Genomic DNA, 25,012 nt, shown 5'->3' on the forward strand with positions numbered 1-25,012 from the left:
TCGAGAACATGCCACAACATGAACGCACCTCAGTAATAATGGAAGTCGTAATTAGGTTAGATTAAGTCATGTAAAAAACCCCGGTGTGGCCGTTTAAAACAAAGAAAACTTCTGCTCTACACTCTATGTAAATCCCAAGGACAACGTACCTGGCTTCGATCCTCCAGAGGTTTAATCAGCTCTTCACAGCCTGGATCAGATGCAGCAGTCAGAGAGGAGAGAGCCAGTAAAGCTAAACAAAAGTGAGCAGACATGATTAGAAGTCAAATGAAAGCCCACTGGATACCACAAGAACAGGACAACTGTGCTTCTGCAGGAATGCCAGCGTGAAGACTAGCAGAGGGGATTTTATATTAATATGGGAGAGAGATAGAGTGAGAGACAGAGAGAAAGTTAGGGGGTGTGGCGGGGGTGGGGGGCGGGGTGAGGGGGCATAGGGGCATCTGAGGTAGGAGGGTAGCATTGTTTTTGTGTTAATAGTTGTTATTTGGCTCATTGAAATAAGGCTTCTATAGAAATGTTGGGATTGTCCAATGCATAGTTTGAATGCATCTTTGCAGAGACCAAATAGTATGTACACCAATTTTTGGCACTGCTGTGTGAGATACACTATATTTGCGGATTACTCCTCTATTTGCATTTGTTGTGCAGAAGATTGGGATGAGTATTTCAAATATGCTAAATATGTTATGCTGTTTTTTGCATGTGTTTGTGTGTAAGAAAGACATTTAAAAAAAAATATTATATCATAGCATAATACAAGAGAAATACTTTGTGGTTTCTCCCAAAGGCTCACTCACATTCCCCTCTTCTGTCTTGGTCTATTGTGCAGGACGAATTATTCCTTCTATGGGTGATTGTGGTCTCACTCTCCTTCTCCGTGTTCTGTATGTTTGAGGACAGAGAGAGAGAGAGATGCACTTAAACAATATCCAAAGATCACATAGTATGAGGTGTAAATATGTTATATAATTTACATGCAGCATTGACATAAATGAGGTTGTACTTGGAGTTTGCGTGAGTAAATATGTGAACAGGACTGAGAGTGCTGAGTGACTATGCTGTTTACTAAGGCCTGTTCTTTTGAACTCTGACTTGTACTTTGAAAAAGGTGTGTACTTCTGGGTATGAAAGTGGGGCAACTACAGCACACTGGTTGGCTCTTGGACTCAGATGAGAGGATTGGAACCTTTCATTCTCATGGCTGTGGCCAGCTGCTTGTTGGGTTACCAGAATGAAAACAGTGGGTAACAAAATTCTACTTCTACAGTTCACTGAATAACACATTGTATCTTGTTTGTGTATTTCACACAAAAACCGTGTTGTAAAAACAGTAGGTCACCATTTTATATGGGTTATGTGCTGGCTGAGCTAAGTTGACAGAGCAGTACCGTGCTGCCATATTGTGGCACAAAGATAAGCCAACCAGCTGCGGATGTAATGTTATCTTAACATATAGACAAGAAAGTGGTGTCAATCTTCTCATGTAACTCTCTGCCAGAAAGAAAATTTTCCCAAAGCGTATTTCTCAAACTATTCCTTTAACGCTTGTTACCTTTTATGTCCCTCCAGTTTTCAGTTCTTTTAAAACAACTTTGATTTTTCCAGGTAGAACACCGCTAGCACCTGGAAGTTGTCCAGCTTCCTTGCGTAGGGCAATGGCTAAAAGGCACTCAAGTGGTGTTAATGACGGAGGGTCCTTCACATTCTCCAACAAGATTTATCAGGTGGTAGCAGGATAAACCTGGATATATCACTTTCAATTCACCTATCCAGACTTATCCAGCCGTTCCTGGGATTATCCCGGTGACCTTCTGGTTACAAGCCTGCTTCTCTAAACTTTAGACCAACTACCTCACCAAACGCTCTGTCACAAATTGGGTGGCTGCCATCACAGGGCCAGAAACACAGTTACTCTTTGTTCTTAGGTGTTGCCGATTTGGAGACACTGCTCACTGTACAACATAGGCAGGCAACTTAGAGACATAAACTGTGGTAACATAACTGTCTGCAAACACACTCAAATACACCCTTAAGTGACTGCATTCATGTCCATATACACACAGTCCTCACAAATGAAGAGAACTGACACTTTGACTAAGGGAAGAGAAGCTTTATACCAGCATATTCAAAACCCATGAAATACTTCTCTGTATTTACAAAAACATAATACAAGAATAAAAAAGAGAAAATCAATACATCACAAATGGAGTCCCACATACTGCCACAAAACAGAAAATATGATCCAATTTACAAATGCATCTTCTTGTACTCCCACTTATGGCTTCAATCTAACAAAAAAACAAAATAAAATCTCAGTTCAGTTGTGATGGTGCATCATCAGTCCATCGCTCCCATTTGCGATAATTCTCTCCAGATTGTTCTTTAAATAATATCAATAATATCAAATACACATACAAGACAGAAGAGCTACATTTGTGAGCTGTACACTTTGCAGTAAGGGAGGGGAAAGGAGAATGTTCACAGGCATATTGACCTTTTATATATCATGATAATAGATCTTGGGCAGTGAAAAAAGTTTAAAACATTGATTAAAAACAAGCTTATTTTAGCTTTCTGTACCAATCAACCTTTCATATCACACTGAGATCACAGTTTATCCGGATGACAATAATGTATGAGTGACCAAAGTGACTTTACAAGCTTGTGTCTTAATGTTTACCATGCATACTGTCAATCTTTCTTTGATTTCTCCCTCTTGCTCATTTGAATATTTTATGTCCAGTAAACTGTGACGAAAACTGATAAATCATTTGGATCCAGGTTCAAAGAGTTGGAGGTTAGAGAGGCCTCAGCAAACAAAACCAGCAAACTATATGTCTGCAGATTCAGTGTCCTCTCTAATTAAATAACATCTTTACATAAGAAAAATCAACTATCTTTGCTGCCCCCATCTTCAACTTTTTCCTGTGATTGTGCAGTAAACAGAATGTAAAATCCTCCAAAAGGAGTCTTTGTATACCACTACAGTCTGAATCACAACAAAGGTCATCTGTTGAATGCAGAAAGATCACTTACTTGTAAATCAAAGTGGCCAAACTTTCAGTCTGTACAGTGCTATTGGGTATTAACCTTTGTGCAAACCTTCTTGCCCAGTGTTATCCTTACTGCTCTCTCCAAATAAATTACAGTTAGCATAAGGACTGATCTGATATGATTTAAAGGGAGACTTTGCAACTTTTGAAAGAAGAAATAAAACATTCTTTGTCTTACAAATGGAAAGTTGAATTCATAAACAATAAAATGCACCTTTGCTCAAGTCAATACAATCAGGGGTTTTGCTTCTACAGCCTTTATTGGTCTGGTATGACCAGTAACTTTTGGTTGCTAAATGTTAGCTAATGTTACAAACTTTAGCTTTAGATATTGCTCTATAATAGACATTACTGAGCCACTTCGTGGACTTTATGACTCTTCTCCACTTTTGCTGCTGTTGCACTGTGTTTTAGCATTATCATTATCATTTACCAGTATCCCGTAATTGTCACTTGTGGCAACAGAGGCTACTGTTCAAAAGTTACATAGTCTCATTTTAAACCTTGAACAAAGCTATTTTTTCTCAGTAACCATTCAATGGTTAAAGCTCAATACAAATATTTCAGGTTGTTCTGAAGCCTTTCTGTAAATTATGATTAAAGTCTAAATAGATGTTGCTGACTTTGATCTGCACTTCATAAGCCTCAACAGGCCTTGCAAACGTAATAAAGGTGAGGCAGAGCGAAAGATCTTACATTTTACACATTTGTGGCTGAGTTTGTGATGGAAATTAAATAAAAATTCCTAGACCCACAGCATAAAACATAAAACACAATTTTAGTGGTCTTAAAGATTTAGACAACCACAAAAGTTGAAAAGACTTTACAAATATCTGCACAAGCCTCAATTAAAACCTCATGATAATTCGATTGTGATGTCTCTCCAATTCTCTTCCAGTAATGGACAAAGTAATTTGTCCAATAAAGACAAAAGATGCTCCATGTGACAACCAGTTAGATTAAATCTATACCATCAATCAAAAAGTGTCTATATCTCTTTAAATCCTTGGAAATTTAAACTTTAGGATAAATAGGATAATGGCCTTTTGTTTTTGGCCATGAACTCCATGACATGATGCAAAAGGCAGAAACATCTGTCTGTGACTGGAGTGTTTGCACAGTCTGATACACACCGTATGCAAATATACAAAGAGTTCTCCTCTGGGTTTTTTCAATTTGGTTCCTTTGTACAGTCTCATAGTTGCAGAGGAAGAACTGATGAATGTAGCAGAGTCACCACTTAGAACGGGAGAAGAAACAGGAGAGAAGAGACGCGGACAGAAACCATGAAGGGTTGGGGTGAGGGGTGGGGGGGTAGTAGAAGGACGGAGCCTGGCGGCAACTGTCCTGACTGGGTAGGTGGTGGTGGAGGAAGAGTCACTGGCCTACATGACATCATATCCAGTCTCTCTGCTTTTCACCGATCCACACCAGCTTACTGAGCGACTGACCAACCTGCTTCCCAAGCCTTCACACGCTCATTGTCATGTTTGGAGAATACTGCAGGGGTTAGATGGGGAGAAATAAGTTAAGTTTCACCATGTTTATATGAGAGAGAGAGAAAAAAGCAGCTTTGAGGCTAAAACTGTTGCACACTATTATCCTGAATTAGAATTCCCTCCAAAATGCTATGAATTAAATTATTTCCATCAAGTAGAAACCCGCTCATATGTTGAAGGTATAGTTGGACATTTTGGAAAATATGTTTTTTTTTATTGCTTGTCGAGAATAAGATGAGAAGACTGATGTAACTCGCATGCCTGTACCCTAAGTATGAAGAACCAGCTAGCAGCACTTAACTTAGCTAAGCATGAAAGACTGGAAACAGGAAAACAGAAACAAAATCCGCCTACCAGCACCAATAAAGCTCACTAAGTATTGCTGTCATAGTATGGTTACCAGGGAGCCACTGGAAGGTCACTGCTCCAAGCCAAGGGGCAGATTTACACATTACACCTGTAAAACCACAATTTGTTGTTTACATTCTAGTGAGTGTTTTTATTTTTATTTTTTGGACAGAGCTAGGTTAGCTGTTTCCCTTGTTGTCTAGTCTTTATGCTAAGCTAAGCTAACTGGCTGTAGCTTCATATTTAACATACAGATTTATGAGTGGCAATTATCTTCTCATTTAGTATTTCCCAGAATGTCAAACTACTCCTTTAAAAGCATTGCCATATTTTTGAAGGTATTTTTAACTTAATTTTATGTGAGTTCTCAGCAGCAGCACCTAACACCTCCCACTATTTATCCCATACAGTCGATGACAACTGACTTACACTTTCATTCTGAAAAGGGTTAAGGAAGTTTCCTCCCATCTCTCCATCCTCCCTGGGGGTTCCTGGCTGGTTACTCATACTTAGGTTACCAGGAGAGTTCTGTACAAAGGTAATTAAAGGACAGCTTAATGGTAATTATATGCTACTTAAGCTACAAAAATCAGGTGCAGTGCTATTGCAAACTGGAGGTTCAAAGTAAACAAATAGCTTTTCTTACCTTAGGGAGGCTGTCCATATCACCTGACCCTGAGAGAGGGAACCCAAGTATGAAAATAACGCAAATCACCATGATCATATGAATGTTTGTTTTGCATAAATTAGGGAAAACATAACTTTTTTTGTGTCAGTGCAGCACCTACAAGTAACTTGTTCCTGTACCTAATGATCCGTTCATGTGATGGGGCTCCATTCCAGCCATTCCCCCTAATGGACCATCGCCTCCTGCACCCATAGTGAACTGAGGAGAACATACACAAGTGACAGTGATATACCTGTAACACAATTTACCATCTATAAAAAAACTTAAGATAAAAACAGCACTAATTTATGGCATTAAAGAACTAATTACCTCCCCACACATTCTATAACCATCTACAGTTCAGTACACTCTGACACAGTAATATACAGGGGGAAAAATGGCTCACATTTGGTCGGCTTCCACCTGGAGGGACTGTGTTTATCATAGTGTACATGTTGTCGCCGGAGTTGGTTGAATCTGAAATTAAAAACGGAGAAACAATAAGGGGATAAAAGAGCAAAACAATGTATATACACATGCATGCATACACAGAGTTTACCTGCTGGACTTGGCATTATTGGGGTTCCAGGTGGCCCTCCACCTCCTGGAGGTCCCTGAAATGACAGTTTTGGTTTCTACAAGATTCATTCATTAACTAATGAATAACAACCTGTAGAGCTGTTAAACTCAAACATACTGTACATACCACATAACTTCCTGGAGATGCAGATGAGTAAGGCGTCTACAAAAATAGAGAAGGAAATCATGAAAGAAATGAAAAAATTGTTAAACTTTCTGTTGGGTGTTTTTGTTAGAGCACTTACTGAATTGGAGTTTGGAGGATTTGGCCAGGGTCTACCCCCACCAGGTCCCCTGGATAACACACACACACACACACACACACACACACACACACACACACACACACACACACACACACACACACACACACACACACACACACACACACACACACACACACACACACACACACACACACACACACACACTTTAGTTTTCTGACTGTGGCAAGCTTCTTTGTGTTCAATTCATTTGGGCAGAGTTGGCAACAACAAAGCTTTCTGTTGCCAGACAGGGGTGATGGGAACAACAACAAAAACAGACAAAAAGAAGACAAAATAGAGGAAAATGGGCTCCCAGCTCCAAGTCCAGACTTTTAAGAGCCAAGAACATACAGTAAAGTTGTAAATAAAAGCTAGATAAAGGAAATGGCTGACCACATCTACTGCAGTGAGAGATTAAGGACGTTTGGCGTTGAATGTTGTCCTTCTGAGTGAGAGAAATGTGGGGAGTTAATTTACATCTTGAGAGAGAAGCAGAGGAAAGAAAGGGGATTTTTCTCTTTTTTAACTTATGTGCACAAGAAGTCTTGTGTTCCTCACTCTTTATGCCTCTCTCTCCTTCTCTCTCTCTGTGTTTTTGTGTGTGTGTGTGTGTGTGTGTGTGTGTGTGTGTGTGTGTGTGTGTGTGTTTGTGTGTGTGTATTTGCAGATTACATTGTGTAGATACCACTCACATGTTCATGCCAGGCATCCCAGGACCAACCAGGGCATTCAGTGGTGGTCTCATTCCACCTCCATAGTTCTAAAAAAACAAAAAAACAAAAACAAAAAGACAAAAACAACAAAAACATCAGAATTCCCTTAGTTATGTCTATAAGAAAGTAACTATCAGAACCAGTTTTTGTAAATACCCCTGTAAATCATCTGGTTCCATACCTGGGGCCCCAGCGGTACCATGCCTCTAGGTGGAGTCATCCGCTGCATTGGTCCTCCCATATTGGGATGTCCTGAAACCCAGAAAAACAGTCAAACTACAACCAGCCATCACTTTTTTCCAGAACAGTGTATTCAGGATTTGTCAGACTAGGGGATGTTTTATATTCTTCAGTCGGCCATTTTAGGTGATGCGTAACCTTAACATCTCGCTTTAAGCTGAAAGAAGAGGAACTGTTGATTACATGTACTTTTGTATTTTACACCTTTGTCTGGACACTGTAGTATTTCAAAACCCCAGGAGGGCACCTGTTTCTGAGATGTTGTGACTTGTGTGTCTGCCATGAAGCACTGTATAACATTTACAGTTTCTTTAATTAAACAGTTTTCTCATTCTTTTAGTGGTCCCCCACCACTCTATGCATAATTTATGTGTTGTCTAAATGAGTTAGTAGTTTGTCTAAATTGGGATGTATTTAAAGAATAGGAAGAGATCTTTTATTATTATCAACAAATCCCATGAAGAGACTGAACTAACAATGAATTCACCCTACTAATAAGTATTGTCTATGTAGACACAGACTGATATACCTCCATGCCATAGAACTTCACTTCCATCCAAAAACTATTAAAAACACATACAGATGCCATACTGTTGCACTGACAGACATATTCCTCTTCCAAGAGCATGCTCCGTGATCTCTGTGAAATGCGGTTGTTTTAGAATAAACTACAGCAACCAAGCTCATCGTTATGTAGAAACACAGTACCTCAGCCAATGCAACAGTGTGGCTCTTTACTGTGGTTTTTAGCCAAACTAGCGACATGGCTCTAGGGATGGCGATGTCCGCCAGTCCAGAACTTTGGACCAGACTGAAATATCACAACAATTATTTGATAGATTGCCGTGAAAGTTTGGTTTCATAGTCTCCCAAGGATGAATCTCACTGACTTTGGTGATCCCCTGACTGTCCCCCTACAGTCACAATAAGGTTGATGTTTTTGTTTTTTAGTAAAATGTATTGGCGACAACTGGATGGACTGCCATGAAATTTGGTATAGGTGTCATGGTCCCCAGAGGATGAATCCTAATGACTTGATGACCCCTTACCTTTTCCTCTAGTGCACCCATGAAGGTGACATTACTAGATGGATGGGCAAAAATTTTGGTACAGACATTTTTGTTCCCCACAGGATGAAATGACAAAACTTTGGTAATTCCTCAACTTTTCATCTAATGCCACCATCAGGTCAAAATTTTAATTTGACCAATACTTTGGTTATGACCAAATACCTGCAAAACTGAAGACGTTCTCGTGATTACCTGTAACTTTGAGTTTAGGGCTAATTAAAAAATGTTATCATGCTAAAACACAAAAATAAGATGGTGAACAAAACATGCTAAAAATCAGCATGTTACCTAAATGCTGACATTGGCATTTTGGTCAAACTACCACTATGCCTAAACGCAGCTTAACAGACTTTACTGCTAGCTAATAGTTTTGGGAGGTCAGTTAACTCGAAAAACGTCTATCAGGCTGTGGTTTCACAGAAAATACTTTTAGGTTAAAATCAAAATATATAATAATTCTAGTGTTAGTCTTCAATAAACCAGGTGCAGAATGAGCATGTGCTGTAATATCTTATGTCTATGTTTGTGTATACCAGTGTGTCTATGTGTACCTTGCTGTCTTGTGGGGTCCATTCCACTAGGTAACATGGGCTGGCTTCCTGGGACTCCTCCAAGTCCCTACAGAGGAAAGAAGATCCATCACCAGCACTGTCATTGCTGCCACACAGATACTGTCCATTTCTGCTATCCACAGTTCTATTTGCTGCCTGCCAGTGTCAGTGTGGCTCCTACCTGATTGGGTAATCTGAGGGGTGGTCTGGGTCCTCCGGGGTATCGAGGTGACATAAATGGCTGAAAAAAAAGTACAAATGCAGGTTGAATCACTCAGGGTTATAGATACTGCGCACACGATCTATCACATGCATGACATACACTCGATGCTGCTGTGTCTTGAGGGTGTAGTGAGGGGAGGGGAATCGTGCCAGTGTCAAGACTCTGCGACAAAACACTTTGTACTTAAGTTAGAGATTTTAAAGGAAAATATATTAAAACCTAGTACTTACATACTTCAAAATTTTATTAAATTTAAAGAAAAAACTAAAGGACAACCCAAAATCATGACAAAAAATACTGTCCTGAGTCGCCAAGCCAGGTACCAAACTATAGTCCCTCTTTTATAAACCCTTTCACAGAAACAAAACTGATTCACAAATTGTATGCAGCACTGTGGGAGGTTTTTTTCACCCTCCAAAAAGGAAACCAACCAGAACTATTGCGAATGTCTTCTGTTGAGTTTCAGGCTCATGTTCCCTTAACAACAATTCCATGACAGCAGAGTGGGGAAGGTGACGCATTTTCATTGGATAGCAGTTATGGAAAAATGAGGGAATAAAGGATGAGGTTTGTTAATAATGATGCCAGTGTATGTGTTAAGTGTGTGGAATTTGGCAGCATGTGTGAGAAGCTCTCTTGCAGCTGTGAGTGGGCTTTCACTTGTCCTTGCCACAGACAGTAGCAATGCTGTTGCTAGGTATGTCTGCTGAGCTAATGCCAATGTGGTGGGAGAAGCCAGTCTGCAGTGTTGGGGAGGTAATACTTCAACATGCCACTAGAGAGCAATGGTTCACTTGTTTTGATCAGGGTCTTCTCTTTAATCCCCCCCTTTTCATCTCCCAGCTGTGCTGAAAATCCATTAAAGGAAAACAAGTACAGTGTTTTAGGTCCATTTAAGTACTATAACGATTATGAAATTAATAATAATGATAAGTGATAACTTTGTTTTTTATATGAATAAATAAATGCAACAGCTTAGCATTGAAAGTTTAGAAATGAGTGAGTGAGTCAGTGAATTACTAAATTCATAAATTGACTCAATGGATCAAAAAATTAAACGCGTTTAAAGCTAAATGTGTGAATAACCTGTGCATATACAGTATATTTACAGGAACAGGATGCATTATCTGTCTCTCTCCAGTTAATCATAAAATTCAGCTGTAATAATTCTCTCATCTGGTCCATATGCGACTAATTTTCTAGAACCCGAATGAAGAACTGGCAATTTGGTAATGGTACATTTGTTTAACCAATAGGTCTTGTCAAGACCTTGTCTTCAAAGGACAGCTGATCTTCAGAAGGAGATGGAAATGGCTGTTCAGACCCAGTTTTGAGTTTTTTGAAAGTGGAGCTAAGAAATGCCTATGAAGGCTATCGATCTGCATGTCAGATGTGATCTTCGGAGTTTGACTAATAATGACAGTCAATCAATGTACAACTGGCAGAGCCCTTCTGATGGAGAACAGAGATGATCTGGGACGAAGCTGCATGTGCATGTTTTTGTCTGCAAGCGATTTATTTCTCTTATCAGACTCTTTTCTCTCCGTTTTGGAAAACACACACCTAAACATAGATAAATGCAGATTGTATACATATGTAAAGCTATTTTACTCTAATATATTAATATTATATATTAATATATACAGTTAAGTTTGAGTGAGAGGGGTTTTTGAGGAACAGTTTTATAAGTTAAACCCTCACATTTTAAAAAAGGAGTAATACACCATTGTTCATAGTAAGTCAGGTACCCGGGGATGAACAATGGGCTGTAATTTACCCAGTGCCCCTTTTATTTAACACTGTATTTGTAAGTGGCCTAAAGACCCAAATAATTCTCTCTCTTTTTCTCTCTCACTTTCTCTCTCTCTCTGTGTGTGTGTGTGTGTGTGTGTGCATGTGCAGGTGTGCACTGTATACCTGAAAGAATCCTGGAGGGACTGGCCCCACTGGCATGCCCTCTCCTGGGGGAAGGTTCCCAAGGACAGGGCTGGGAGCTGCTGCAGCACTCTTAAAAAGGCAAACACACACATACACACAAAAGTCAACTTTGTCACCTCAAAAGTCAACTTTTTGCGCAGTAGTGGTGGAAAGCAAGTACATTTAGTTAAGTACTGAACTTTGAACAAATTTGATGTACTTTACTTGAGTATTTCCATTTCATGCCTCTATAAATATGATGCACTGTTAAGGATGAAACTACCCAACAGAATATAACAGTTAAAATTAGCTGCACATTAACCAACAGTAAAATGTTATTTACATATTAATGCGCCAGTAATAATGTTCCAATAATAAAATATATCAAGAGACAATTTTTCTGTGAGTAACATTCTCAATACAGGACTTTTACTTGTAATTAATTTTTTTATATTATGCACAATGGCTATTTTTACTCAACTAAAAGATCTAATATGTCCCCCACCACTTTTGCTCTGTTAACACCTACAATACAAAACCCCTACTGAACTTGCATCTAGTGAAACAATACAAGAGTACAAGAGACAAAAAAATAAAAAGATAAAAGCAATCCAAGGGTCTTCCCCCATCTCTCTCTTACTGTCTCTCCCTCAGTGGGATATTTCCTGTTTCTGCAGATTCCCTGCCATGCTGGCCCAGGTTTATTTTTATACCTTGTGTTTTTTGTTGTGCCTGTCCCAGACGGGCGGCACTGGCACATTTCAGCACTGCCTCTGTCTGCTTCCTGTGGCATTGTACTCCTGACTAACCCAGAGTTACCACCCAGGACCGGCCTCTTCCTCATCCTCATTAGGAATAAAGAGCAGACAACGTGCTGTGTGGGAGAGTGTAAATCCATATATATGATAATGTGTGAACAGTGAGCACATAAAGCCAGCTTGTCTGTGCTTGTGTGCATTTTTTTTTTTCCAGTATCTGCCCACTCTCTGTTCTATTTCTCTGATCTCTCTTCTCACTTTCTCTCCCTCTCTGAAGGCATCGGGCTGGGTGTAAAGAGCTCTGGTGAAATTCACCCACAGTCTCTGAAGTTTCCGCCAGCTGACTTTTTAGGTCAGACAGGAACAAAGCTTAATCAGAGCTGAGATAAAAGAGGACTGACGACACTTCTGTATCCTCCTCTGCTCCACCCCAACACCCTTGCTATTCCCTCTACCTAACTCATTCTCCTTCATATCTCTCAGTCGTTAATGTTAGGCAACAGGGAAAAGGAATGCCCTGCAGCTTTTTGATTCCATATTCTGCTGCAAACAGAGCCTGTATTAGTCTCAGCAGATGAATGTACAGATGGACACAGATGGACAGTGTATCTCCATGATTCAGTGGGGAGAGACTGGACTTGGTTTGTTTGTGTGTGTGTGTGTGTGTGTGTGTCTGTCTGTGTTTGTCTGAGTGTACAACGTAATGCACAGCATCATGTTTGTTGTGATTTTTTGAGAGTTTTCTCCCTTTCTTTCCCTCTTCCTTCTTGCACCCTGGATTACCCAGAATGCTTTTACTCCCTGTCAGCCTGGAGGTCTGCTGAGTTTGCCTTCATGCAGAGAGAGAGAGAGAGAAAGAGAGAGAGGGAGGGAAAGAAGAGAAAAGAGGACAAAGCAGAGATTAGGAGTGTGCATGTACGTGTGTGTGTGTGTGTGTGTGTGTGTGTGTGTGTGTGTGTGTGTGTGTGTGTGTGTGTGTGTGTGTGTGTGTGTGGCAGTGAGTGCGTGAGTGCTCTTAATGTTTGTTTGTGTGGGTAAAGGAGAACTGGAGGAGGAAAAAATCTACCTGACCTGCTGACAAAGCAGCATTTCCCAAATAGAGCAACAAGAAAAAATAAAAAAAATAAATAAATAAAACATGCCAGGATACCTCCCTGCCCCAAAAGCAGCACCACCCTCTATCTACGGAAAATAAAAACAACACTGGCAACAACACTAACTCCTCTGATACTGGACTAAAATGACATTAGAAAATCAGAATGAATCACACAGAAAAGGATTCAGTTTGTTCTTAAGACCTCACTACGTTAGAGGAGTCACATGGTTTGCACAATGATGTTTGTGAAAACTTTCTATAGTACTTGTTTGAGACCTGATTTGTCATCATTTAATGAAAAATTATTTACTGCCAACAGCTGGTTAGCTTAGCTAAGGACAAAGACTGGAAATGTGGAAACAGCTAGCATGGCTTTATGCGAAGGTAACTGAATCCACCTACCAGCAGTTCTAAAGCTCACTAATTTACATGTCGTATCTCATTTGTTCCATTCCATCTATTGCATGTCTGTCTGTCCTGTAAGAGGAATCCCTCCTCTGTTCCTCCTGAGGTTTCTTCCATTTTTTCCCATCAAAGTTTTTCTTCCTTTTTAAACTGATTTTTCCTTAACTGACTTGAGGGTCTAAGGACAGAGGGTGTTGTATGTTGTACAGATTGTAAAGCCCCTTCAAGCAAATTTGTGATTTGTGATATTGGGCTATATCTTGACTTGTTTAATCCATGCAAAAAACAAGGTGTAAAAATGACCTTGTTTTGACTGTTTCTTGGCCATGATGACATTCATAGTAGCTATCCGTATGTAATAGCACTAATACTGTATGTAATACTAACAACCAAATGGTAATATATATTGCTACAAAGCAGATTTTTAGGGTGATTTTTAACATCTGGCCCAGAACAAAGGATGTAAGTTACAACTCTTGATTAACTCTGGCCCATTAGTTTTTTTCCCCTATTTATCAACAGGCATTATCTCTCCAAAATAAATGAATAAGTGGAATAACAATTAAAACACTAAGTGTGCCTGACAATGTTGCAAGGCTAATGTGGTATAAGTGCAATAATGCAGCCACCCAGTGCAGGGGTTATAAAAAATTAGAAGTAGACCCATAAATCGGACGGTTTAATTCACTGGTCGACATTAGCTCATTGCAGATATATGAGTATCTGCAAACAGACGGCTGACAAGTTAGAGGAAAAACTTGAATAAATGATTGGAGAAACATAACGAATGCAGTTGCTTCCACGTAGATGCTTTGCATGTTATAATTAAGTAGCTAACATCCCATCATGCTCTGTGGCCTGTATAAAAATGCTGAGCAGGCCCATTTGATTCTGACTTTGTATCAGGATGGAAAGAGGAGAAGATCTGTGATTCTGACCGAGGGTTCATTGTTGGGGCATGGATGGCAGGAGCTTCAGTCACAGAGACGGTAAACAGGGTCGGAAATTGTGGCTGACAGCGCATATTTGATGACCGTGATGCTCATGCATTAGTGCGATATGTAGGGAAAAACGGAAGAGCAACTCTTCCTCAGGTGACTGAGAATGTCAAGGCAGGAAGTGATCAGACTGTGTCAGCAAGAACAGTCCGCCGACAATTACATAAAGAGGGATATTATAGTAGGGTTGCAGTGCATAAACCCCTCATTACAAAAATGAATGCACATTTGAGAGTTCAGTGGTGCAAAACCCATAAGCACTGGTCTACAGAGATTTGTAAAAATGTGATATGGTCAGCTGAGTCATCCTTCACAATGTTCTCGACAAGTTGGTGAGTGCATGTGTGGCGTACACCAAGCGAACGGTACAGGCCTGAATGCTTGACCCCTACAGTGAGGGGCACCGTATAGGTCATTTGTCCCGACCCTCTACCCTCTACCCCCTTCCCTACCCTGATACAATCCAAAGGAGTGTACCAGCAGCAGGTGTACTGGACCAGACCGGGAGAGTTGGTGTTAATTTCAGTATTAAAAAAATGCTCATGACTGTCTTAGTTACGCTGATTACCTTTATCAGCTGTCTTGTGGACGATTAAAGATATTTATTTGAACAACATTTAATGTTAATCCCACTGGTATCAACTTTCTCAGATAACTGTCGCTAACAGTTAAATTCCATATTCTGATGTACCAAGACCTTTACTGTAGCTACCCCAATTCAGAAATAATGCAGTCAATCCTGGCTATTGATAACTGAGTTAACAGTGAGATTGCAGGGCTTCACCAGATGTAATATGACCACATCAGTGTGGTGCAATTAGCTCATATTAGCTACAACAGTGTAGGGACCAGGAAGTTAATGTGTACTGTATATTACTCTGAATTTGACTCGGGAAAAATTCCTGTCAGCCAGTTCTGTTTAAATAATGATTCATAGCCAAGCTCAACATATTTCAGCACTTAACCTTTGTAAACATGAAAGGCACACACAGTGTTACACACTGTTAATGAGTTTATCATTTACACTTCTCACACACCAACGTTTACACTTTTCTGACAGAGCCGAGAGAGGAGCAATGAGATACTGAGCAGGTGGCTTTACACATTAACACATTGTATCATGGTGTACTGTATGTTATGGTGTGAATGTAGCTGTCAACAATGAGTTGTGTAGTGAGTCTTGGTACATTATTGATGGAGTTCAAACACAGTTAGGTACTGCTGCTCATAGTCAATGCACTTGACCTGACGGAGTTGGTTGCTGATTCGATTTTTGAACAAATTGTAAGACCCAGATTATCTCACAAATATTTAAAAATTTCTCAACTGGTTAATGAAAGCTAACTTCTGGTTGCTGTTTGCTGTATAACATTTAATAAAATACATCATTTTAAAGCAGGTTACGGAACAAAAAAATCCTTTGAATCCCATCCATTACCCTCCAACTGGTTTGACCTCTGTCTTTATACCAGCTCACTCCTCTTCTCTTTGTCTGTTTCAGAGTTTTGCTCCCTCTCCCTTGATTTGCTGTGTTCTCCTCCGTCTCTGCTGTCTTTACAGAGATCCCAGAAAGACTTGATTCAGTCGTAAGAATCTGAAATTCATCCGTCTGTCTATTTAGCAGGAGTCCATGAATTGTTTAATGATTTGCTCTTTGTGTCTTGATGTATACTATACTCCCTACATTTGTTACTGCTGTTGGAACAAAAAGGTGTTTATGATGAAACCTGAGGCAGTGGAATGGGCACTGCATGTCCTCAGATGAACACCTGCGTCTCCTTGCAGTTTCATTTGTTGTATAAATTATTCAAACCGCCACCCTCTAGGAGAACGCTACAATATAGCAGACATACACATCAAGAGATACAGTACAACACACTACAACACCACTGAATGTGCACAAAAGTACACTGAGATCGCTAGTGGCAAAAAAGCATGTGTAAGACAAGAGTTTCTTTTCCCATGTGGACTGCAGAGGAACCGTTTTGTTCAGAATCGGTATGCAACATTTTCCTCAGGTGGTAAAGCATCACCAAGATAATGTAAAAAAAAAAAACCTACAAAGAAAAATTTACAAATTTTGCAGTAAATCTTTCACACGTCACCATCAAAATGACTTCACTTGAGTTTGAGGTTATGTTGTCCGAGCACAAGTTCAGATGTGGGAGGACTAAAACAGAGGGTAGGAAAACACCAGCTGCCCCTCTGCCATCACAGGGCTCCAGACATGGCAATGTGTACAATTTCTCTATGAATAATGACACACTTTACTGACATACAGTACAACCACATTGCTTTAGCTTATTAAGCATCCTTTGCTTTACACAACAGTGGAATGAGTACTGAAAAGAGAATTTACTCATTATGAACAAAAGAAAAGAAAGAAGTAGGAAAACATTGTATGTAAAGTAATCAAAACATGCTGTGCTTCCCTGTAGAAAATACAAAAACTGCTGAAGGAGTGGTAGACATTTAAACGCAGTGGAATTACACTACAGTTCACTACTTTGCAGCCTAATCAGACTTTCTACATAGTAAATTCACACTACACTAATCCCATCAGAGTAAAGAGACTAAAGGGCTCAGAAATACTTAATGAGATAACTCACAAACTCCTTTATCCCTATATGTTTACGATTGTTTTCCTCGCTAACGTGTGAGCGCATGTGTGTGTGTGTGAGAGAAGGTGGGGAGTCATTTTCATTCAATACTTCAGAGACTGAGAGACCCTCAGAGATGCGTGAGTGGAATCTCAAAAGGCTGTCTGTGTCTATCTCCTCCCTCTCTCACTGTCTGTTTGTCTCTCTCTCTCTTTCTCTCTCTCTCTCTCACTCGCTGTCTCCACCTGCACCGCTCGCTGTCTGCTTCTTCCTCTTCTCCCTCCCTCACAGGCACACTTTGCTTCTCACACAAATCAACTCTGTCTCATTTTTTTAAAGTATAGCGGTAGCTATTTGTTTTGGTTGTCAACAAAATTCATGAAAACACAAAAAACAATGAATTGATCCTACAAACAAGCAATGACTGTGTATCCAATGCCCGTTGTAACTTATTCCTCCATTGCTAACAAAAAACTATTAGATACACATGAATGAGCCACATCGTTGCACTCGGTGACATGTTCATTCATTACTATGAACATGGGCAATGTAATATATTTTCAGTCAATCCAACATACACTGTCCCGCTATATTAAATACTCACTGGCGAGCCAAATGTGTATTTATCCGCAAGCTGAAAATAGTCCCCAAGAAATGCGATGTGTACTCCTGCTTGAGTACTGTTTCCGCAGTTCCCAGATGTTTTAGGAAATTACTTTCCTTTAGATATAAAAAAAAAGAAACTATACAACTGTGTACAATTTTCAAAGATTTGTATTTAGTAGGAATGACTGGGCTTGGGATTGAGTGCCACAGAAAGGATAAAGTATATGTCTGAAAGTATTGGGCGAGAGACTAATGCATTATTGGTTCTGGTTATTTAATGGGATTTGCTAAGAAAAATATACAATAGACTGACACCAGCCTTATCCTTTAAAGTACTCTACTGTCAAAATGTTAAATAGAGCTGCAACTAACCATAATTCCCACTGTTTATGAAATGCTTTTCTTTTTTTCTATTACTGTATTAATTGTTTAGTCTAAAAATTGTAAAACAAAAAAAAAAAAAAAAGTTAAAAATGCTTGTCATAGTTCCCTAAAGCCCAAGGTAACACCTTTGCTTGTTTTGTCTGATCAACAGTGCAAGATATTCAGTTAACTATGATATAAAAGTTAAAACTGAGAAGCTGGAAAAACACCAGGATTAATCCATTGTCAAAAAAGTTTCAGATTACTTTTATGTTGATATACTAATTGATTAAATGTTAACATTTAACACTAAGTTCAAGTTTCACGGCTAATGATTAGGGTTAACATTATTTTCTTTGGGGATTCAACTGCAGTGAAAAATGACAGAAGGACAAAACAGTAAGAGAGTACGAAGGCAGAAATGTAAAAATTACAGCTTGAGGTGCAAGTTCACAAATCTCTCAATCTGTATGCCGGCTGTCTTCGGAGAGCTGTTGGGTGGGGGGCAGAGGTGGGGTTTGGAATGGTTACAACTGAGTCTCAAGGCCACCCACTTTAGAGCAGGATCTACAAATGACACACCACACAGGAAGGAACTCCGTTGCTCCTCCCTCTCCCTCTTTCCAGCTCCCTCCATCCTCTCAAATGCCATTAGTCCACTTCCTGATCATGTGAGGATGGGAAATGGAAAGAAGAGACGCTACCAGTCTGCATGACACACACACGCACTCTCACACACAACCAAACACACACACACACACACACACACACACACACACACACACACAGTCAAGCAAAACACCCATTCACATACACTTTAAAGTACGAGAGCAGAAACACAATAAGATTGATTTCTGCATTAGTGTATATGGCTATAACGTTGTAGTCTGTCAGTCACAGCATAACTACAATATATCTGCATCTATAACTAAGGGTTTTGACTAAGAAGAAGTAAGAGACCGAAACAGAGAAGAGGAAGTGTGTTCTATCAGTATAGAGATGAGAATGGGTGTGCTCTGCTTTCCAATATGCATTATTCACAGCCTCCTGTGGTGACCAGAGACAGATCAACAAAACGCGACTGTCCAATTCTGAGCCAAACTCACTTTTCAATTTCAAGGCAAGCTTAAAATCGCCCCCTGGCATTCAAAGCTCCCTTCTTAACCAAAACATGCTGTATGCTACACCAGTAAAACACAGTGATGAGTAGAAAAAAGTGTTCTCTGTGTACTTCATTCCAGATCTCTGCTGTTTAGCAACACAATCTGGCTGAGTTCAAGCTGCCAAGAAAAAAAATTATATGAGCATAACCATATGTTTGTCTCTTAGTTGTATGTCAACTATGGGACAAACCCAGGCTGCTTTAGCCGATATTCCAGTTTCATCCAGCCTGGGTCTTGTTTTTGTAGTTTTGGCAATAATTCCTTTTGGTAATTTTAACACTGTTCTCTCCAAGTTAAAGCCTAAGTTTGGTGGATATATTTCTTATTGTCAACAAATCACATGTAAAGACCAAAAGCAACAATGAATTAATCCTGCTGACAGATATCATCTGTGTAGCAGCTAAGCCTAAACTTAAAGCGACTGAGGGGCTGCATAGATGGACTAGTAACTGACCTGACCAAGAAACCCAGGTAACCACATGTCTAGTGAATTAAGCACAGTCTAAGCATTCCACCTTCTGGCTTTGCATGGTACTCGTTGCTCATCACACAAGGATTTCCAAATGGTCGTACAAGAATGCATTATAGCAGTCCATAACTTTCGCCATAATGCCAGTGTTTTCACCGCTACCTCACAACTGCATTTTCACAATGTGAAGGTCAAAAAGTGTTTGTCCCTACCATGCAGAAACACCTGACACTTATTTTTTAAAAATTAAAAACTCCTACCCAGTATATTGACCACAGCACAAAGGTGGACATCCCGTGTACAAATTGGTGAAATACGTCTAGGAAATGGCTCCTACAGTCAGTGTAGCCTGATAAAGTTTATTCCTCTGTACCATGGACCTCTAAAACTTGGGTATTGGGTATAGTTTATTTTGAGGCAATCCAAAATACATTTCCCTTCTACCATAAATACTCACGAGAGTGTTAAATCTGTATACACCCATCCTAAGTAATGTTTGCAAAAAACTACACTACCCAGCTGTTTTAGGTGATTGCTGAGCCTTTTGAAAAATTAAAGTGTACATTTGTGACTGATTTTGAAAGGTTTTTGTCTTCAGTAGAAACCACTGGGTTTGGGGCTGAAGGCCACAGACAGGGTAAATCAGAAAGTATTGAGAGACTAAGATATTGATGGTTTTGATCTTTTCACTGGATTTGTTGACAGTAAAATTAATGGTATTCTTTAATTTGCTGAGTTCTGAGAATGTTCTGAGAACATCACCAAAAAGAGGTAAGATGGAGCAAGACAGGATCACATTACAGACGTAAAAAAAATGATGGCCAAAACAACAAGAATAGGACCCAAGTTGTAATAAACCCAAATTTTGCATTAATAAAAGAAGAAAATCTGAATTGCACAGAAATGGAAGAGGAAGAGGTCACCTATTTCAACCTGCACAACATCATCTGCCCTGAGTGTTCACCCCCTCCACCTGTCACATCTTTTCAATCTTTATCACCTTCGGCAGCACATTATCCCGCACAACAGATTTCCCACCAGCACCCTGACACTCTCTAGTGTAACATTCCAGGTGATTACCAGTTAAAACGGTAGAACAACACTAATCTACTTGGTGACACTGGGCAATTACAGGTAGGGTGATATCAGCTGCACAGGGGCTGACAGTAAGGGTGGTGGGGGGCACTGGCTGTATTTCATTTAACACTGATGTCATTATCAACCCTCATAAACATTTCTGAGGCTGCGAGGAGCTATATAATATGTGAGGTGGAGCTGCGGGGTGATGCACTGTCAGATAAACATACAGAGCTGAAAATGATAATCACTTTGGTGCTGGAGCCACACTTCTCCAACCGCTATCTCACTTGGTTCAACGACACTGGGGGAGATAAAGGAGATGGACTGAACACAGAGAAGAGGAAAGGGTAGAGAGACACTGAGGAAGATTTAAATACCGTGGCTTACAATGAAGAGGAGAGTATGTCATGGTGTTGATTCACCTGAAATCCACATATTTTGCGGTCTTTAACAACGAATAGATCCAATGCTTTAATTTTGCAATTTTAAGAGATTAGAGACTGGAATGGAATTAGAAAATTGTCAGAATTGTCACCGGAAGAAGTAGTGAGAAGTCACTTTCTTTGTCTCGTCTTGCAGTCATTCTAGTGCTGGAAGGCAAGACACAGGAGACAGCACGAGATAAGGATATGGGTGTCTACAACAGAAAAAATACACTGGGGTTAGTGGGGGTCAAAGTGATAGCGTGCCGGTCTGATCGTGTCAGCATTCTCGCTTTGCCCTCCTGCTCTCCCTCTGAAGTCCTGACGCCACTACTACAGTTCAATCTCTGGATAATTCACTATAATCTTTTTCACACACAACCTGTAAGGTTGCTGCTGGGTAAACTTTAGCAGCATTTCTATAACTTTACTCCCAGATGGGTCAGGGAAGACCGGATATAAGTACACAGTGTCCAATGTGCCAAAATTGTGCTGATTTTGACTGATTCGAAACTAAAATATTCCATTCCAGTCGCTCGTGATAACATTTTTTAGAAAATATCAATTCAAACATCTGTTAGAATTAAACATAAGTCTTTAGTCAGTTTGCTACAGACGCATAATACATGCTGCCTAAACTCCTTATTTTCATAATCAATAATAATAACAACTGCAGTCAAACCAGAAATTACGCTCCCATATCCTACAGCTCTGTTAGTGCTTGTTCTCATTCTTACACACTCTTGTCTTCCCCTGCCCTCAGTCAACCTCTCCCCTCCACTCTGCACCATGCCCTCGTCTTTGCCCCTGCTCGCTGCACAGCAGCGAGGCGTGCATATGTCAACATCACATAAACACTCCACCTCAGCATGTCCAAACATGCATGTGACATGACTCAGCATAACGGGCCAGTGGAAAACACATTCCTTGGAGACCAGAGGGCTGAGCGCAATAGGCCAGTGAAAGAGGAAGGAAGATAAGAGACATAAAGAGGAATGTAGAGGGACAGAGAACAGGGACAGAAATATAGACAGAAGGAATTAAGAAGGAAAAATAACTGCTGATGTGAAAGAGCGAGGATGAAGCAGTATAGACAGTGAGAGGGAAAAGCAGGGGAGGGGAAAAAGAGGAGAAAAAGAGCGAGTGATTGTAATGTTTTTCCAAAGAGAGCCAGAGAAGTAGAATATAAGCATCTCAGCATTCACGAAGTTTTTTTTTTTTTTTTTTTAAACTGTTGGAGGGGAGGACAACCATTCCCATCTCTGCTGAACCTATGGAATCTCCTGTTCTTTCTCCCCCTTAAATCTCTCTTCACTCAGCTTGCTCTTCATTGCCATGGCAATGATGTTACAGTGAGTCACCTCCACATCTCCCTCCTCCTCAACACTGCCAAGAAGGAACATGGAAGTGTGAGAGAGAGACACAGACAGAGAGAAAGAGAGAGGGAGGGAGAGAGAGAGAGAGAGAGTGCTCTGTTTCCCTGGAAACAGACGGGGGGTCTCCCCAACTCCCATTGGTTCTCAACTGGTTGGAATCAGCTTGTTACCCACAATGCTTGGAGCCAACAGAGTCTCGGTTTCTAGGTTGTCTCCGTCCTCTGTGTTTTGCTCCGTCTATTTATATGCATGCACACACATAAACACACTCACAGGTACTGGTCAGAATTCAGGTTCGCATTTATTGCCACTGAATCATGCCCTCTCAGGTTTGGCATATGCTAATCCATTATCAGATTAGCAAACATCAGACCCCAACAGGATCTTACGGAGTGAACTGAAGGAACTGACTAATAATCAGTACACAGCTAGTTCCAGTAAGAGGTAAAATTATGTTCAAAAGAGTTAATGCAGCTAGTGGTAATTGTAACAATATGTAACAAAGGCATGGAAAAACAAGTTATAGATGGTTCAGCTCAGGTTAGAAAGGTTTGGCTGGGATTTCAATTGCTGGAGCCTGTTAGGAGGCAGCTTTCCCTGAGAGGACAACTTCAGGGGAAAGAAAGTCCCACAGTCAATAACACAGCTGCAAGCAAGTTGGATTTTTGAGGTGGATTATTTATTTTATATGATCTGGGCTTTGAAGGGTGGCTCTCAATGGGATTATATTATGTAGAAAAGATCAGTTATTTGAAGAAAAAATGTAAGAATAGTTTCAATTTGACCATTCTGTGTGAAAGAGATTGGATACAAAAATAAAGTTGATTAGACCTGTTAGACCCTGTTGTTATTAACACAATAATTAGGTAATCTTGTGTACAAAGTGGACACAAAACAAAAAAAGCAAAATGGAAAGGGTCTATTCTTGGGGGAGTATAAATGTGATCAGCAAATTTCATGACAATGCGCCAATTACGTTTGGAAATTTCCTGAGTAGAAGTGGAAATTATAGCAAGAAAAGGTTGACCCATACTGCCATCCTTGCACTGCTAGCAAGAAATTGAACATTAATAATTAATAATTTCAACATAACAGCATTTTCTAATGCAACGTTCTGGCAAGTACTGTGTGTTACTGGGTTATTAAGGTTGAGGACCATCAGTACTTACAGAAAACAACCAGAATGAATTAGAGTTAAAGGTCCGTTTTATGAGTAAAGCTTTGCATGCATAAAAGAAGACCACAGAAACCAAAAAACATGGTCCATGGTCAAATGAATGATTGAGTGTCTTTCTGTTTAGTGTAACAGCACACATTTTTACAGTACACTGCATGTTTCTAATTGCAGAAAGGAGCTGTTTTCTGTTAAACCCCAGGGTCACCACACCTTCCTGTCTTTCAGCTTCACACAGACAGTACGGTACATTATGTGTGCACTTGTGTTTCAAGAGATATCAAATACTGGGAGTGCATCAGGATGCATATGAATAAAACAGTCCTGTATGTTATTATATATTGACAAACTTGTGTATCCTTTAGCTGTACAATGAAGACAGAATGTGTGTGCTGCTGTTAAATTGAGCGGTGTGAATACATTTCAATGCAAGAGTGAGAGAGTATGAATGTAAGATCTGGCAGTGTGAGACAGAGCTATTTTATCAAAGGGGTTTGCTCTTGGCAATGCTTCTTGATCTCTTCTTCCCCTCTAACTGCTGTGTGCCTGTTATCTCCCACAGTGATGCCATACAATGATACCAGACTCCCTGTGCTATAATACTTGCCTGTAACACTGCTGCCTATCTATACTGCTTTTTTATGTTAGCTGCTCACTCTCCAGTTCATCCATCTACCATCCTCTTTGGTCATTTGAACTAAATTAGCATTGTGCATTTTTGCCAAGTAATACAATCTTAAAACAGTGGTTCCCGACCTGGGAAGGTGTCCCTAGATAAATCTGAGGGATTTAATGAGAGCAGTAAAGGGATAAGACAGAAAAATATAAATTTTGGATACTTAGACCTCTTTATCCTTCTAAAAATAATCAAGCCGAGAAGGAAATGTCACTCTTTTATAGAAATGCTCACAACTTCTGTGTCTGTACAAGTTATGAACATTTCTATCAAAGCCTTAACATGCTATATGCCACAAGTAGAGCTAAAATCAATATGATTTGCCGTTTTCTTTTTTGTCTGTCATAGTTAATTGAATATTTTGGGGGTTATGACTGTTGGTCAGACATTTTAGGATGTCAACGTGTGATACGCTTTTTCTTCTCTTTTTCTTTGCGGCTGAGGGAGCTCAGTGCACTGCAACTTACCGTAAGAAAACACGTATACTACATAAAAAATTCAAAAGTTTTAGAACACCCCCACTTTTCCAGTTTTTATTGAAATTTCAGTGGTTCAAGTCCAGTGAATAAACTTAAATGGTACAAAGAGAAGCAGTAAACTGCACAAGCTAAAAGAAAAGTTTTGTTCACTAAAGACTTATAAATCTGGTAAATTTCATATAAAACAGGCAGTGTTGGAACAAACTGTGTTACTGCAC

At 39.9% G+C, this 25,012-nt stretch overlaps 2 protein-coding genes across 3 annotated transcripts in view; both read right to left on the minus strand.

Moving 5' to 3' along the window:
- Nucleotides 1-326, minus strand: part of LOC120805228 — a 2,343-nt gene extending 2,017 nt beyond the window's left edge. Inside the window, exon 1 of the mRNA XM_040155274.1 lies at nt 150-326. Coding sequence (XP_040011208.1) covers nt 150-254 — 105 coding nt within the window. The 5' untranslated portion in view covers nt 255-326. The remainder of the gene's footprint in view (nt 1-149) is intronic.
- Nucleotides 327-2,052: 1,726 nt separating this feature from the next.
- The window catches only part of si:ch211-130m23.3 (uncharacterized protein LOC558547 homolog), a 54,677-nt gene continuing 31,717 nt past the window's right edge, over nt 2,053-25,012 (minus strand). Inside the window, exons 5-17 of one of the 2 annotated variants that reach the window (XM_040155272.1) lie at nt 11,130-11,219; nt 9,171-9,230; nt 8,990-9,056; nt 7,310-7,380; nt 7,108-7,175; nt 6,395-6,443; nt 6,277-6,312; nt 6,130-6,184; nt 5,977-6,047; nt 5,711-5,789; nt 5,550-5,578; nt 5,333-5,431; nt 2,055-4,556 (exon numbers count right to left, since the gene is read on the minus strand). In XM_040155272.1, coding sequence (XP_040011206.1) covers nt 4,527-4,556; nt 5,333-5,431; nt 5,550-5,578; nt 5,711-5,789; nt 5,977-6,047; nt 6,130-6,184; nt 6,277-6,312; nt 6,395-6,443; nt 7,108-7,175; nt 7,310-7,380; nt 8,990-9,056; nt 9,171-9,230; nt 11,130-11,219 — 804 coding nt within the window. In that variant the 3' untranslated portion in view covers nt 2,055-4,526. Of the gene's footprint in view, nt 4,557-5,332; nt 5,432-5,549; nt 5,579-5,710; nt 5,790-5,976; nt 6,048-6,129; nt 6,185-6,276; nt 6,313-6,394; nt 6,444-7,107; nt 7,176-7,309; nt 7,381-8,989; nt 9,057-9,170; nt 9,231-11,129; nt 11,220-25,012 lie in introns of both variants that reach the window. The other variant, XM_040155273.1, reaches the window with a different exon arrangement.

The sequence above is a fragment of the Xiphias gladius genome, chromosome 19 (assembly GCF_016859285.1).
Source record: "Xiphias gladius isolate SHS-SW01 ecotype Sanya breed wild chromosome 19, ASM1685928v1, whole genome shotgun sequence".
NCBI lineage: Eukaryota > Metazoa > Chordata > Actinopteri > Istiophoriformes > Xiphiidae > Xiphias > Xiphias gladius.